This window comes from Anas platyrhynchos, chromosome 10, assembly GCF_047663525.1.
Source record: "Anas platyrhynchos isolate ZD024472 breed Pekin duck chromosome 10, IASCAAS_PekinDuck_T2T, whole genome shotgun sequence".
NCBI classification, from domain to species: Eukaryota; Metazoa; Chordata; class Aves; order Anseriformes; family Anatidae; genus Anas; species Anas platyrhynchos.
This window is the reverse complement of record NC_092596.1, coordinates 10,123,097-10,139,585: the sequence shown is the minus strand read 5'-3', so window position 1 is coordinate 10,139,585 and position 16,489 is coordinate 10,123,097. Positions and strand designations below refer to the sequence as shown.

Here is a 16,489-nt window from a genome sequence, read left to right as displayed (position 1 = left end):
GTGTTGGCTCTATATACAACTTTGTTATCACGTGGTGACTAGCACTGCAGGGTAGAAAAGAAAAATATGAACATGTTGGCAGGCTTGAAGTTCACTAGAGTGAAGTAATTTCTGAATCATTCCTAGCTAACTCTGCAATGTCTAAAGGACAGGGAAGGTGTCTAAGGATTTGAGTAGAATAAATACATTTACCTTTAAAAAGGGTAGGAAAGTAAGCAAAAACTAGAAGAAAATTCCCAGAGAAATCCTGGAACAAATTATCAAACAATTAAAATCTAAATAGAAACAGGTAAGATAATCAATACTGGCCAATACTCTTAACCAAAATCATGTCAAATCAATTTTATTTTCTCCTATGAGAAAAATTCAGCCTTATATATAGAACTGAAGCAGTGGGTATGGTGCATCTTTACTTCTATAAGGTTCTTGACACTCTTCAGCAATGCATGGAGCTAGGAAGACAGTGTAACCACGGTCACCAGGAACCATGTGCACAACTGGTTCTAAGACCAGACTTGGAGAACAAACCGGTGATAAACTACCAAACTAGGCAGAACTTTCAGAAGTTTTAACAGTGTTTTACTCCCATTTTTGCAGTGCACTTTAAATAAAGTATGAAAGACTTCAACAGTCATAAAAAGAATCTGAACACATGCATTTTGAAGAAAGGTTGAACGAACTGTTCATACTGAATCTAGAAAAAGAAGAAACCAGAGCTGAAGTGGTAAGAGATGAATAACAATTTAATAGCAACAAGGATTTGCAGAGAAAGATGCAATTGATTTTCCTCAACAGCTCTTTATGAGCACCTAAGATGAGTTATACTGGATATTAGGATATTTTGCGGTTAAAGGTACATAAAAGCTACAATGGGCTAAAGTTGTTGCAGGTTCTCTTTGTCAAAGTTTTAATATTAGACATTTTTCAAGGATGATCGGGGTGTACCCTGGAGACGAAGCTGAACTGGATGAACTCTGCAGTTCTTTTCCAGAACTGTAGTTCTGTATGTGAAGACCCCTAGCAGCATATTTCTGTCATGAAACAAAAGGGAAACAGAGGAATTGCATCTTTGAGTCACAATGCATTCACTAATCAGACCTCCAGACACTGACATTGTGCAACGGCCTCGCTAAGAATATAAACAAGATGTATAAACTAACTCTGGGTAAGTGTGATAAATTCATATTTCCATTCACCAGTTAAGCATGACTTCTTCATACCTGATTAGACTAGAAAAGAATAAAGCTTGTGTTTGTATCTGAGTCCTAACGACGTAAAGCTGAACATAATTTTAAGCTCTGACTCCATAACTTTTCATTTAGTCTCATCTGTTTCTGAATACCTATGTGAAGCAACAGTACCACAAAGAACATCTCTGGTCACTTATTCATGATTAGTAACTAGACCTGTCTGCAGAGGGACAACTTTCCATTGCAGCAATCTTCCCATTTCAAAATTTGTTCAATGTGAATTCAACAGTCATATGAAAATAAAACCCTATACCAGAACTGAACTGTGTTGAAATGAACTGTCTAGTCTAAAAGGGAAGTGAGAAATTGACTCTCACTTTGTATCAGCAATTCTCAAACAAAGGGTTGCAACACTTACCAGCACTGACAAAATTCAGTTTCATCTGAAGATCCAAGTTTACAGCCAAAAAGGGGCCATGAGATAAAAATGGGGATAAAGGCCTGGGAGCAGGACTGTCAGCTTGGAAATGGGAGATTCACATTCAAAGATCTGCCCAAATCAATTTTCAGAAGCCATACCTAATCAAGACACTATTACAATTTTGGTCCAGTCACCTGACTAAAACAGCAGGAGAAAAAGAAAGCGAGTTCCTTTTGCTTTCTCTGTCTGTCAGTAATTATTCTCTCTCCATGAAAACTTCAGCTTACACTTCAGAACGTAACATCCAGCACTTTGTTATTTACCACATCTATTCTTCATTCCGCAAGTATTCATGCTCATACTTTCAGACCTCACCATGGCAAGAAAGACCTGTAATAGTTTGCACTACTTCTTATAAGAGTCTTAAAGTGATTCTTCGGTATAACATTCTTGTGAAACAACAGCGACAGCAGAAATAGTGACATTTTGTATAATTAACCTAATGCTATAAAGATACTCCAAGAGATCTTGAATTTCTGTTTCTTGGCTTTGTTCACTGCACTAAAAGCAAAGCCCTCTTCTCAGGTAAAAAATACAAATAAAAAAAAAAGAAGAGAGACACCATTCTTTAATTATAGAAATAATAGCTAGCTAATCTTTTTTGAGTGAATGCTGCAACATTTTTCCTAAAGAGATGCACTGTGGCTCTTTCACTGGAAACATATGAATGAGAGTCAGAAAAGCATCATACAGGTAAAAGAAGCCAGCTAATAGAAAAAAAAAACTCAAACCACTAACCTATCTTTTCTATCAGCTTGCTTTTCATTTTGCATTGGATAAAGAGAAACCTATCTACAATGGATTAATGCCCTGATCTAAATCATGCCAAGGAAGGAACTGCCTAATGAAAATCTGAGGACAAAATAAGAATGAGAAGCCACTTCCTCCCCGTTATAGACCTGGGAAGCTAGAACGCTGCAGAAATCAAAAGTAGCAAACTCAAAGGAAGTGTTAAAATACCATAATTTGTCTTCCTCACCCAACACACCTCAAAACATCCGTTTCATCAGTGCAATAAACTACACAAGCACAGTTTCCTGCACTGTCCTGTATGCCAAATGTTACCACCATCTACAATGTAATCAGCCTCAAATCAGTAAATGCAAGGGCTGCTTCTCCCACACACTCTGTCGTTTAGCTGACAGAGTGGACAGCAATATGTGACCTGTGATGAAACCAGGGAACTCCACTCAGGACAGCCTAGCAAACACATTCCAGGCAGTTAAAAGAATAAACAAATACAAAACAAAACAAACCTATCCCATAACCTACAAGGTTTTCAGCGAGACTTAGGAAAACGCAGAGCCTAATTCCTACCAATCTAGAGAGGTTTTCTATCTGGTTTGTAGCCAGCCCATGCAATAATGTAAACACTGCAAGGGATGCAAAACCTTACCCACAAGAACACATACTTCGTTTGACTCTCGGATCAAATCAGTAATGTCCACTTTTGGGTGGTCACTCTTCGTATCGCTGAGGTTGGCGCCCTGCTGCACAGCTGGAGGCAAAGGACTGTCTTTGTTGGTGACACTGTCAAAAAACCTGTGTGAAGGAAACACACGAGATATCAGCAGGAAGCAGATTATCACAACACAAGGACAACATCAGCATCTACTAAAGAAAAAGTGAGCAGAGAATGGAAAAAATAAAAGAATATCAGCATGAATAGCACCAATATGCTGTAACAATAGCACAGACACACAAACAACAGAACTGGCTACCCAAAGAAGGTTGCAGAGCCTCTAGCCTTGGAGCTTTTAAGACCCAGCTAGGCAGTAACATGGCTGACGTGACCTAGCAGTAGTCTTTTCTGGAGTGGGAAGTTAGATTAGAGACCTCTCGAGCTCCCTTTCACTTGGCTTTCTCCTGGTTCTCTAATCCACCTAGCAGCAATGTACTACATAACTGGGAGAGAGAAATGGATGCTTAGGCTGAACTGCAACTGAGGCAATTTTAATTCCCTCAGATGCACAAACCAGGACATGCCTGATCTGCACTCTTCATCGCACCTACAAAACCAGACTAAACAGTTCCATCACAGAGGTTAGCCAGTTCCTTTGCCAACACTGAGAAAGCAGAGAAAAACTTCTATGGAGTAATAGCTTCCTTTTTCTTGAGGCGAGGCAAACTACCGTCATTATTTTTTACAACCATCAGAATGCTGCAGGCTGGATTTACCATGCAATGGAAGTGTTGCAGCCGGATAAAGTGTTGAAAGTCAGAGTTCACAAAGAGTTCACAATAGTCATCAAAAGCTTGAGTGTCAAGAGGAAGCTGCAGCTTGTTTGGTTCAAGTGAAAATTAAAATTTCACTGCTATTTTAAATTTTAATAAATTAGAAACTGGCTGAATGTGCTCTTATTGCTATTAAGTGCTAAAAATTTTAATGAGCACAGTTAGGTTTCACAATAAATATCAGGCTGCATGGCATCATAAAGTAAAAATTACATTTTCCTCATTAATTCCCATTAATTCCTCGTTTTCCTCATTAGTTCCTACCCCACTCAAACATGCAACATATGACAAAGATAAAGAGAAGATAGGATTTTCAGAGGAAATGACATATCTGTTTGAAATTACAGCAGCTGCTACACTGCCTGTAAGAACAGCAGTTACACTGATACCTGTTGAGCACAGTCACGGCCTCTGCATCATCCTTACAAGTCAACAACTTCTCCATGTTGTATTCCAGCACTGCGAGACCCAGCTGCAAGATTGCCTTTATTCCATCATAGAAGAAACAGTCCACCACATTGACTGCACTTTCAATAGGCAGCACACTGATAAAAAGGGTAAGGAACCAGGAGAGAGAGACCGAGGAGAAAAAAGTCATGTCCGTCATGTGGTCTGTCAACTGAGGCAGATGAACCCTGATGAGCTCCTCAAACACTGCCTGATCTACCAAGGCACCTGCAGGGAGAGGATAACAAAACCACCACCCAAATCTTAATACACAGAAGCACAGTTTTCTCAGAGCACTGGCCAGAAACCTAGCCCCTATCCTAGTGCGACTTTGATGTAAAAACAAGCAGAGACCCAGCTGCATGGCACCACTGGCTCCGTTCGCTGTGCTGGAAGCTATGCACTCTATATCTGGGTCCAGAGGCTTGCGCGTTGTAAAGTATATTAGCACCCGTGTGGGTGCATGGTTACTGCTAATGATTCTCCTGTCAGTCGATACACCCTCTCTGCAATGACAGAGAAACTTCACATGCAATTTTCTTCTAGCATTTAAAGCTGCAAGCATTGAGTACCAGATCAAAGACTAAGTCTGCTCCTGGAGTAACTCTGTTTCTTTTTATTTAAGCTGGGTAAATTACAATAAATAGTATGAACTGCAGTTACAATTCTGAAAGAAGTGTGTAATAGTCTACGTGACTACTTCACTACTTCCCTAGAATAATGACAATGTTTGAAAGTCACATCCACACTCTCTTATGGAGGATCTTGGGATGTTCTGTTACTTCCATTTTCTGCTTTAAAATACTGAACCAAACACCACAGTTTCTCTGCACTGTTCAGGCTTCAGCTCATTCCTTACACTTGTTCTCACAGAATGATTGCTTATATTCAGTTCTAGACAGACCAAAAGATAGACTGATGTTACCAATGATTCGACGATTGAAATAATCGGGTAGCATCCTTTCACACACAGCAACCAACAGCCAGAATGCTTCTTCCTCTTTAGCATACAGCAGAAGTACTGATGTCAAAATGTTCATTGCCTGTAACATTTTAACAGGGAAGGAAACATTCACATGATAAGACAATGAAAAGAAAACCGTTTTGTCATTTGTTAGAGTTTATACTTCTGATGACATTTCACAGCATGTGTTCAGGGGTGTTGGGATAACCTACAGCCTTATCCAGTGTAGTATTTGTACCTCTACATCATCAAATACAGAGCATAGTATTTAAACTACATAAAAATATGTAAGTCATGCAGGGGGATGAAATAAGCAATGCAGGTGAACCACTGAGAAGGAAACTTTTACGTATTTCTGACTGATTTTTATGAGGTGCCACAATACTGATATGGTAAACTAATGTTCAGACAACCAATATTAAGATTCTCAAAACTGCTGTACCTGACAATATCCAATTTGGGGATTCCTGTAGGCATAAGCCGTCAGAACTCTCCTGAGTGCAGAAATTCCTGTGTCACTTTGAAAAGCAGGATGCTCAGGCAAGGAACGACGTAAATCTCGTTCGATTTCATCAGTAGCTAATGTGCATGTTCCTAAGGATTTTTCCACTAACTCGGTGTAATAACCAGGGTTGGATGCCATATCATTTACAGCACCTGCAAATAAGTGTTATTGCACAGCATTAGAGGGCAACAATAAAGTATGTACATAATTCTCTGCAATTTATACAAACATTTCTGGTGTTTACTAAGATATCTCCAGCTGCTATTGCAGTAATGTAACAGAGTAATTCTACTGTCATTAACACAATCACTATGAAATAAAAATAGAAAAGCAAAATAAAGTAAAGCCTGGAGTATATTTCTTTCCATATTCCAGACACTATCCATTATACAGTTGATTTTGACTTATTTTTTTTCCTGTTTCATTGCAGGGAAAAAGCAGCTTCCTTTCACCTACAATTTTGCTTAAGTTTTCAGGCAAATACTTTTCCTTTTGTAGAACTGGTGACAGATTAGAAAAAACTTGGCAACGGATTGATATTTACCTAATTCATTCCATAACTTTTTATGTCAACACAATCCAAGATAGAGATATCTGGTACCAGAAGCATACATGTCTACATAAACACTCAAAGAACACTAGCAAAGAAATCCACATTCACTTGTCCTCAAAAAGAACTACCATACAGCAGTATGCTGAATGAGTAGGTTAAAACATATTTGTTACAATAAACAGACCCTTTAGAACAGCAGAATGCTCTGCCCAGGGGAACACCATGAGTACAGGTAGTGGGAAAGGTCTCCTGAGAATCTGCAGCTCATTTTCTGAATCAACTCAGCTTACCTGTCAGTGGCTACCACCTTTGTAAGTGTTTAAGTGAATGGGAATAACAAGTGCACAGAAGTGCCTTCTAAGCACCTTTTAAAGCAATGCCTTAATTCCCCAGGCCTCCACTTCCTCACATTAAGTGCTCTGACACAGGTGTGTTCTACAGCAGAAAGCCACAAAAGTATACTCAGAGTTTTGGCAAGAGATCCCTTATGCGTATCAAAGTCCACAATTCCTGTACACTTCTCACTCTCAACCAAGCAACGGTGTATAACAAGGAGCTACCCATACTAGAGACAAATAGAAAACTTTTTTTTTTTTGCCTAGGAACACTATCGTCTCAGAAAGATTACACCAAAACAATTGAAAAATGGTCCTGCAAACTTGCTTTTCTTTTTAGCAAGTAAATAGACACTGCTGAAACTGATTGTCCCCTTGAACTCATAGTCTTACTATTTTTGAGTTTGTTGTAGAAGATGACACAGGTTTAGTTTGAATCAATGCAGAACAGAATAAATGTGTCTATTCTTTTGAAATCTTTTGAAATCTTTCTTCAGAAAGATTTAGATAAGTTGACAGAGGAAATAAGTTTTTTGTTTGTTTGTTTGTTTGGGCATACTACTGTCAGTAAGTAACTAGAGCATCCATACAGCGGAGTCTACAAAATGAATCAATTATACTTGCTAGGCAATACCTGAGAACAGCAGCCAGAGCTCTCCTCGTAAGGCCTCCGGGATCCCTCTTACCACCAAGTCTCGAGTCTTCTTTGTTCGAAACATACTGACACCGTGTCCCCGCTCGACAAAGAGGATGTTCCAGGACTGTTCTTTCATTTTTTCTTTCAACTACAAAAAGGAAAAAAAAAAAAAAGACTACTAAGTAAACCGGAAGATTCTCTCACGTTTGATATCTGAAATGAATGCTGATGCTGATCAGAGCAAAAACATAATCCATGCATAGTTTAAGTCTGGGATACAATTGAATCTCCTACATAACCATTCTTTAAAGTATTCTTACAAGAATCTTTTACATTCTTAATTCTTACAAGAATTTCTACACCAGACCAGACAAAAGGTAAACCTAATCCAGTATTCCATCTGACAAGAACCAACAGTAAGTGCCAAAGGACAGCAAAGTCAGTCAAAATATCCACAAATTCCTCCTCCATTCTGCAACAAATTGAGGTGCAGGCATGACCTCAACAGAGGCAATCTCTCTGAAATTAACAACACAAAAACCCACAGCAGGTTTTATCCCTGCAAACTGCTTTCTGAACTCAGATAAATCTGCGTTCTTCTAACTTCACTTGAGGACTCCTATCTGATGTATTAGGATACCAAGCAATCAACCCCTTTCACCTTCAGGTCACTTGAAAGTTACACTTTTTCTTTACTTCCCACTTGAATAAATAAAGGATAATAAATGTAAGTAAACTGGATTTGTAAGTAAACTGGATTTTCAAACAAATAAGCAAATTCACATTTAATGATTCTTTTGGCAGAAAAACAGAGGTACTTGTAAGATTCTTTGTCAGCTCTTTCCATGTAAATATACATATGTTTATATGATATACAAACACACACACACAAATCTGATTACAACTTGGGCCAATTTTAAAGTACCCTTATACTCCATTTTTTATTCATGCTTTATCATAAACAGCATAAAATTTTATTGGTAAAGAGCAAGTTGATAGAATAAGGAAAAAAAGACAGAACTGAGAGAAAGCAGTAGAAAAGATAACCAAGAAAAATAGGGAGAAGGTTCAGATCATTTGTGTGGTTCCAGTTTTCTCTGTGCTAATTTGAGAGCTCTAACAAACAAGCTATGAGAAAAGCATCTGGCCATGATGGCACAAGGTAGTTAAGCATATGATTATTTGCAAGATGAAATCATACTGTCACAGATACCTGCTTAGTTATTCAGATGAAGTAACGTACCGTGACTTCAATGTGTTTATGAATTGTTCTTGCTAACAGCAATAAAAATGTAGCAACACTGACAGAGATGAGATAATATCCCATGGAAGCTCAACAGGCAAAACAGGCTACTCTCCTTTTGTCTGATTCATCACGCTTTGTTGCATTACACCAGTTAACAGATTTGGAACGGAGTGCATACAAATGGTGGAAAGCAGAGAGGGATGACATGGCATCAGTGTCATTTGTTTTGCCACAGTTTCTAAATCTCTCCTCAGTTTATCTGCATGAACTCCACATAGCAACTGGAGAGAATCAATAATCAGGGAAAACTGCAGGAGAATGAAGTCTATTTGGATTAAGGAGGGGAACTAATAGCTGAAAACCCCCTATCGGTTTAACATTTCATCAGATATTTATTGACTAGAGAGAACATTTTACAAAATAGCAATTACTGTCAAAACACAAAACAACTGTGTATGCATCTGAACTTAGTAGGACCAGCCACGTATGTAAAACCTGCTTCAGAGGGAAAACTAGCAAAAATTCCCTACTCAAACATAACTGAAGTAAGAGGCATTTACCTGCAGAGTAGAGGGAGGTAGAAAGTTTCATTGGCAGCAGTGAAACAGGTCCTTTGTGAGGTATAAGGCTTCTAATAAACTATTGATTATGCACCTAAAAAAGCAATTCAATTTCTCTGAAGCAAAGCCAACTGACAATCGGGTGTTGCATCCCATGAGATGCTTCAGCGCTAAGACAGGGTGAACACTGCCACTATGTTTTCTACACATGCAGCAGTAAGATTTAATATTGCTAAAGCAATTCAAGGTGATCTGCAGAAAGGAAAAGTAGATTTTGCCCACTTCTGTTCATTGTGCTATAAAAAGCAGAACTTAAAAACCTGTATTGCTTTCATCCCTGCCAAAGGGGTGTTTATTTTCTGGTATCATAAATTCCATATCTGAATTTACCCTATTTTGCTGAAAGACTAATTTTAAAATAAAAATTGTCTTGTTGCACACATTTTGGAGAATCAAAATGAGTACATCTTACTAAAAAAATAATAATTAAAAAAAAATCTCCAGAGCATAACTTTGTTACAAAGAAGTACAAAAAGAATGAAGCAATGAAGAAATGAAGTCAATTTCCTGATAACATTCTCCTTGTTCCCAAAGCATTTGTAGTGACTTTCTACCTTGACAATTCAGAAAGATATGAAATATGTTAGCTATCACAAAACAAACAGCCAACTCTTCCCTGAGGGGCTGGAAGAGCAAGAGGAATTAGCTCCATGAAGATAAGACGTATCATTATTAAACAAGATGAGCAGAAAATTGAATGGAGCCATGAAGAAGCACCCTGTGGACTCAAAATACAGAACATGCAGATGAAAGAAGATTGGCAAAGCCCCAGAGGAAATCAGAAGCCTTGCTGGAGTACATTTGGAATATACTTAACTCCTTTCCAATTAGGTTCCAAAGCCTGTTGGCCATTTTTATCCCTTACCATTTTAGAGTCTAGATTCTCAGCATCCTGAGGATGGTAGACAGTCATTAGGGCTTCTGTACTGACGGTTTTGCTGGTATCTCTCTGACCCGTCTTTGCTGGTAACTCATCAAAATCCTTTGGACTATCAGAGGCAGAACTAGTTGCAACCTTCATAAATAAACAAACAAACAAAAAAATTAACAAACGGTAGTTATAAATGCGAAACAATCCTTCAAGAAGCAGTACTGATCGCAGAAACTGTTTTTGTTTCTAGACTACCTTTGTTTATGATATTAATTTACCACTACCAGGCACAGTTTTAAAATTTAGACTTGCATAGGATTCATATATGCATGAACAAACTTCCAAAATAAATGAGAACCAGCAGTCCCTGTTCTGCACAGCCAGGCTATCAGGAGGCTCCACTTGAAAAATCCATCTCTACAGCCAAGAACTTAATTATAAAGGACAAAAACTCATTATGAAAATTATAATAGACAGGGAGGCCAGACCATCAAGTAAAAAAAAACACATTAATTTAAATGGAGCCATATAGAACTATACAGAAATGCTAAGAGCATTTCAAAAACGGCATTAGAACCTGGATTGTTTTTCAAAACCTGATAGAAAATAAAGCCAAAGAATCCAAAGAAAACATAATGTAACATTATTGTTCAACACATTCTCGTTTCACATGGGCACTGAGTTATTTGTTTTTCCTCACCTTAAAACCAAAGCTACACAACTCATTTCACTATGCCAAAACAATGCAAATATTACCCAAAAGAAGGTGGTCTGAAGGGGAATGCCCTTGAGAAGCAGACCTTACCACTCAGGTCTCTCAGGGTTGTGCTACATGTACCCTTGCTAGCTGAACATTTCTGCTGATATCAAACTATTTTGCTTTTATTACTCCACTTGCATCTACTAACTCATAAGACGCAAAAAATTAGAGACTTTGCTGAGACACTGATCATTTTCTTACAGCCGTCATTTTAGACACTACTCCAGCTAATTACATTTTTCTCAAGAGAAAATCTTCATGGAAGAGATACAGAAACTGTAATGAGTAATGCTTGCTTGGGCTGTTTTGTCATTGTTTTCTTATTTCTTATGCATGCAACTACACACAGCTTTCCTCACATCCAGAAGCACACTTACAATTATTCCATCATCTTTCTGACTCAAAGAGTCAGCTGACAAAAACAGAGCAAAACATATTTTTATATCACTCTTTATATCAGACTATTTTTTTTTTTACATCAGACTTCAAAGTGAAGGCTCTGAAAGCAAGAAATGGAAACGTGATTTAAAAAAAATAGAAAAAGACAACCTGTAATCTAGAGGTGAAGCAGACAATGTAAGACTAGAAAACCTAATTCCTAGGAATAGGTAATAAGAAATTAGAATTCGGTGAACAGTTACCTCTGTACTTATGATATGCTGTGGATTTGAAGTTGCATTGCATTTGATTTGGAGCTTTGTGACAAGCTGTTCGAAATCTTTAACCTCAGTGAAACGAAAAGCTCTTTTTCCTTTGGTACTAATGCTGACTCCTCTGTTGGCTGGATCAGCCTTATCCACCCCTATGACCTACGGAGACAAGGATATATTAATTATGCAACTCATCTCAACAAATTGCTTCTAAAAGAAAAAAAATTAAAAACATAGACATACATGAAACAGTAGTATGACAACAGTAGCACCATACAAATAGAATTAGTCATGCAAGTAACTTACTACTTTACAGCTCAGTGGTTTAGAGCTATTTTAATACAAGGCAATAGGATTTGTGATAGTTTTTCTACAGAGTACCAAAAAAAAAAAAAAATCTTTGAAAGGGTTCTCTCAGCTGTAAGTACGGTATGTATCTGAATATCTTCCCTCCTTCTATCTGCTGGAGCTGTTACGTTCTTTTCTTACCATCCAAAAACAGACAAAACCTGGCTCTTGCAAGTAATCAAACAAATCAAGTTTCACAAGAAGGAATTTCCACTGAGAATACCCTTTCAATGACAGCTGTCGTAACATGACAGTTGGAGCTGCTTTTAATTGCCACAATGGAACAGTTACAGATTAGAGCAGTTAATACACTTTAATAATGCACGTTCTTACAAGACAACAGTGAATAGTTGGAGTGGCTGTCATTGCTGATGCTTTTACATTGTTGAAAGCAAAGAATGAAAGACTGCTGAAACAAAACAACTCTGCAGTACCTGACAATCTGCATGAGAGCATTTAGAGTCAGATCCTTTAACACAGCCTCTTCTGTGTTTTTTTTTTTTGTTTTTTTTTACAGCTTATAGAAGTCACTATTGTTTGCAAGACTATTTACAGAAGATCAAATAAAGTCCCTTGTCTGGGTGGGGAACACCAAATGCATTGCTGAAATCAGCTCCGTTCACTGCACTGTCGGGTGTCTCACATTGGCGGTGTGTACACAGAGTATACAGAGCAATTACAGAGCCTGGTTAATTTTTAAGCTATTGTATTACAAGCCCAGGTGCTGCTGAAGGGCTTCCAACACCAAAAGACTGAAATGTGGCAATCACATGAGATGCCCTGGATCACATGAAGTTAGCACAGGGATGAAGGGTTTTTCCCCTAGACTTTATTCCACGGGCTAGCTACAGTACTCTACAGAATACTCTGAATGCTGTGCCCTTGACAATATGGTCCTTATTCAGTCTGTTGAGACTACCAGCTGTAACGGTGTTGGTATTTGCTCACTGAAGACTGTCAATGGATTTTCCTAGACGTTTGAATAGATGGCACTGCTCTACTACGGCAAAGAGGTGAATGGCACCACAGAGGCAAGAAAATAACATGGCAGAACAATCGTCTTCAAGATCTACCCTCTTCAATCCTTTACTTTCTATCTTGAGAATCTCCCCTTAAATCAGCCTCAAGAATTAAGCATGGGCTTTTATTTTACAAAAAAAGTATTTAAAAAATTGGATTCTGTATTCTTCTACAGAAATCAGAATAATTATGGAAAAGGCAAAAAAGACACACGGGACAGTGCTGGAACATGAAAGCAGTTCTGTAACCAGTATTGCTATATGCACTATCCAAGGTAAGGAGAAATTATGACATCATATAAACTAAACAGATTGTAACAAAAATCTACTAAATTGGCATTAAACTATGCAAACGCAAATCGTCTGGTAAAGCAGGCTCTGACTGTAGTTTCCATTACCTCTCTTAATGGAATGATTACACTGCACAGGCTGCCATCCTGGCTAGCAAAGCAGATGTAGTTTTCTGAAATGCACATTTTTCCGTGGGTGTTGTAATGAGTGAAAGGAACCCATAAGAAGCACTCATGAACTTCCTTCAAAGTTTCTTCTTTGGGTAGCCTGAAGAATGCACTAAACTGTTCACTGTGGGCACGGCTCTCTAGGCCTCTAGATTGAAAAGAAAAAAAAAAACACAAAGAGGAAAAAAGAGGAAAAAATAAAGAAATATATTTAAATGACCTTACAAAAAAAGAAAGTTAAAATACCTTAGGAAAAGGTTACGTAAGCATCATGCTCTCCCATAATCTGTGGTGTTCATCTGGAGGGCTCAGCATTTTGCCTAAAGATGCAACAAAATGTAGGACCAAACCTGTATACACTCACTTAACAAAATACTTAAATGCTTCACTAAACAGGAATAGATTCAAGCATGCTCTTACACAGTGAAGCACTTTGCTGAATCAGGACCTAAACATGATGGAGAAAACAAACAACAACAACAACAAAAAAAACCATATTATTAGCCTAATCCTGCTCTGTTTCCCAACCCATCAAAATAATCCATTTAAACCTAAAACAAGTTTTTGCTTGACAGAGGGCCAATTAGCTAGAAATGTAGCACATGTTGTAGACATCTGCCATGGAAAAATTCTTCACAGATAACTGCAACCACAATCAACATTTTGGTCACAGAGCACCATCTCTCTCCAGCATTGCTACCAAATTGAGGTATTAATTACCCAGGAAATACAACCTAGAACAGGTTTTATTTACTATACAATTAAAGACTTGGCTTTTTTCCCTCCTTTCCCTTTTACATTGCAGTTGCAAGGGGCTTTAACTAGGAACAAGTAAAATGGAGTTACTGGAAATCAGGTTCTGACTGAAATTTATTAGAAAAATGCTTTATCATATTTTCTATTTGTATGGATAACATTTTCAACAAAGTCCCCTCATGTGAATTTAAATTACATAACAATAGACTTGCTTTTCCTGGCTGCTTTTCACAGTAACTAGCAGATCATCACTTCAACATCTGAGTGAGAATTTGAATAATTCCTTGAGCAGACAACATTTGCTTCTACAGAAACTAGACCTCAAATTCTACAACATGAAATAACCACACATCTTGCTTGAGAAGGAAGGACTCTAACCATCCGGTTATTGACATACACATCTTTTCCATTGCCTAAAACACTGCCATAAACAAGGAAAGCCACGCGCCCATCTATAACTCACCAATTTTATCACCTATATCCTGTAGCAGAAAGGCCATGCAGTTATTACCTATATAGGTGTATTTAATCATTTATTCTCCACCTTCTCCTTCCTCATCAGGATACTAGCTAGAAAATCAAGAATGGAACTGCAGTGTCTATTTCTAGATGCTTCTAAAATGCCTTTTAAAAACTTCAACTACTGTAAACTGTATAAAAGGAGCCCAGTTCTGAAGGTGTAATCAGTTCCTGCTACTGCAAAGTAGTAAGTTATAATGCCTCACATTACTTTGATCCTAATTTTTAACAAGATACTTGTTTAAGAGCTTTGCCAACATTTATTTATCTCCCCGAGGCAAGGATTCTCCTCCCGTTTGTCTTAAAAAAGCACTGGGCCCAGAGCAGACAGACTACAAGCAATTACGTTACCTCTTGGTGATCTGCAGGGGGTCATGAAGGACTAGGTCATTTTCAAATGTCTCTTTGTCAAAAAGCCTCCTAACAGCATAGTTTGCCAGCTGCTCCATGAGAAGGAATGTTTCATTAATGTGCAAAAACATGGAAAAATAGTGATCTTCCCCACGGGAGCAGACATGAATGCTCTCTGTCAGGATAACATTGGAAGTCTTCTCAAGCTTTGATATTTCATCCCAGGAGATAATAAGTTTTACTGAAAATACAAATATAGGCAGATCTGAGTAACTTCTCTCTAGTTTCTATCTATTAAACAAAGAACAGTGGTAGTCAACAGCACTAATGAAGTACAATTAAGCAACACAGTTAAATAATAACTCATTTGGAAAGGGCTACAAATTCACAAGGCCAAAAAAAAATAAAGATTTCCCTCACAATTGCTATAAAACAATACAATTAGAAAGACTCTCGTAGAAATAAAAACACTAAAGACACACCACTCTTTGGTGTGAATCATTCTTTGGTGCCTTATTTGTGAATCTAACAGAGGGGAAAAAAACAGGCATTTTGAAGTATGTTTCATAAGTGTATTTATTTCCCTACATTATTTGTTTATGTTTTTTTCTATTCTGTGATAACATCTATTCACATGGCAAAATAGTTTACTCAGAATATAAGATTACTCTAAATCTGAAAGATACATAGCAAAACATAAAGGGACTAAGCTTAGCATCCAGGCTCACTTACTTTCTGCTCCCAGCAAAAATGAGTAAAAGCTAAGGAAGTTGGTACTGAGATACAGCCATCCTTGACAAGGCACTCTGCCCTTCCAGTAGCTGCACGAGTAATAGGTAACCAACTTCTCCTGCTCTGGTAATCCAAAACACCTTTCAAACTTCATAAGACCCTCACGAAACTTCTCAGGATCTTCTTCTTTTACAAAAGAACCTTTTCCCTCTTCAGCAATCAAACCCTAAAACAAAAGAACCAGTTACTTTATATGTGTCCACATAGGTGAGTGTCATATATGCACCTGCATACATACAATGGAGTATTCTTATAGCAAATTTAAGAACTGCAAAAATAGTTTGAGAATCAAAACACAAGTTATAAATCAAATGTGCTATTTCAGACATATACAATGAGTTTCCCCACACAACTTAGGTACAAAATACACAATCTGAAAATAATGTATTTTCCTTACTTAATCACAAGAATTCCTAAGCTAAACATTTAGTATATGCAAAGTGAAGCATTGTACCTCAAAAAAAACAAACAAACAAAAAAAAAATCCCATATGCTTCCTAGGCATTATGAAAATTATTGTGATGTATCATCAGTTTCAGACCACTATCTAAAGGCATCTGCTGTATCATTTACCAAAAAGAAATAATCTATGTCCAGCAGATAAACAGTAACAGAGCACGCTGAAGTTAACAGCCACATACTTCCCACTCAGAAGTATACAACATTATGGTGCTGTCCTTTGACATTCTATAGGGAACATACTATTTGTGAACATTTAGAGGGAAAAAATACTTAGCCTTTCCTAATTGTGG

At 37.7% G+C, this 16,489-nt stretch overlaps 1 protein-coding gene across 3 annotated transcripts in view; it reads right to left on the bottom strand.

Annotated features, from left to right (window-relative positions):
* Positions 1-16,489, bottom strand: part of TBC1D8B (TBC1 domain family member 8B) — a 38,731-nt gene that overhangs the window by 9,558 nt on the left and 12,684 nt on the right. For 2 of the 3 annotated variants that reach the window (XM_038184497.2, XM_038184495.2), the window contains 10 exons: positions 15,678-15,903; positions 14,946-15,186; positions 13,260-13,467; positions 11,486-11,653; positions 10,079-10,228; positions 7,345-7,495; positions 5,760-5,974; positions 5,279-5,396; positions 4,296-4,581; positions 3,084-3,213 (listed from right to left, as the gene is read on the bottom strand). In XM_038184497.2, the coding sequence (XP_038040425.2) occupies positions 3,084-3,213; positions 4,296-4,581; positions 5,279-5,396; positions 5,760-5,974; positions 7,345-7,495; positions 10,079-10,228; positions 11,486-11,653; positions 13,260-13,467; positions 14,946-15,186; positions 15,678-15,903 (1,893 nt within the window). Of the gene's footprint in view, positions 1-3,067; positions 3,214-4,295; positions 4,582-5,278; positions 5,397-5,759; positions 5,975-7,344; positions 7,496-10,078; positions 10,229-11,485; positions 11,654-13,259; positions 13,468-14,945; positions 15,187-15,677; positions 15,904-16,489 lie in introns of all 3 variants that reach the window. The other variant, XR_011811605.1, reaches the window with a different exon arrangement.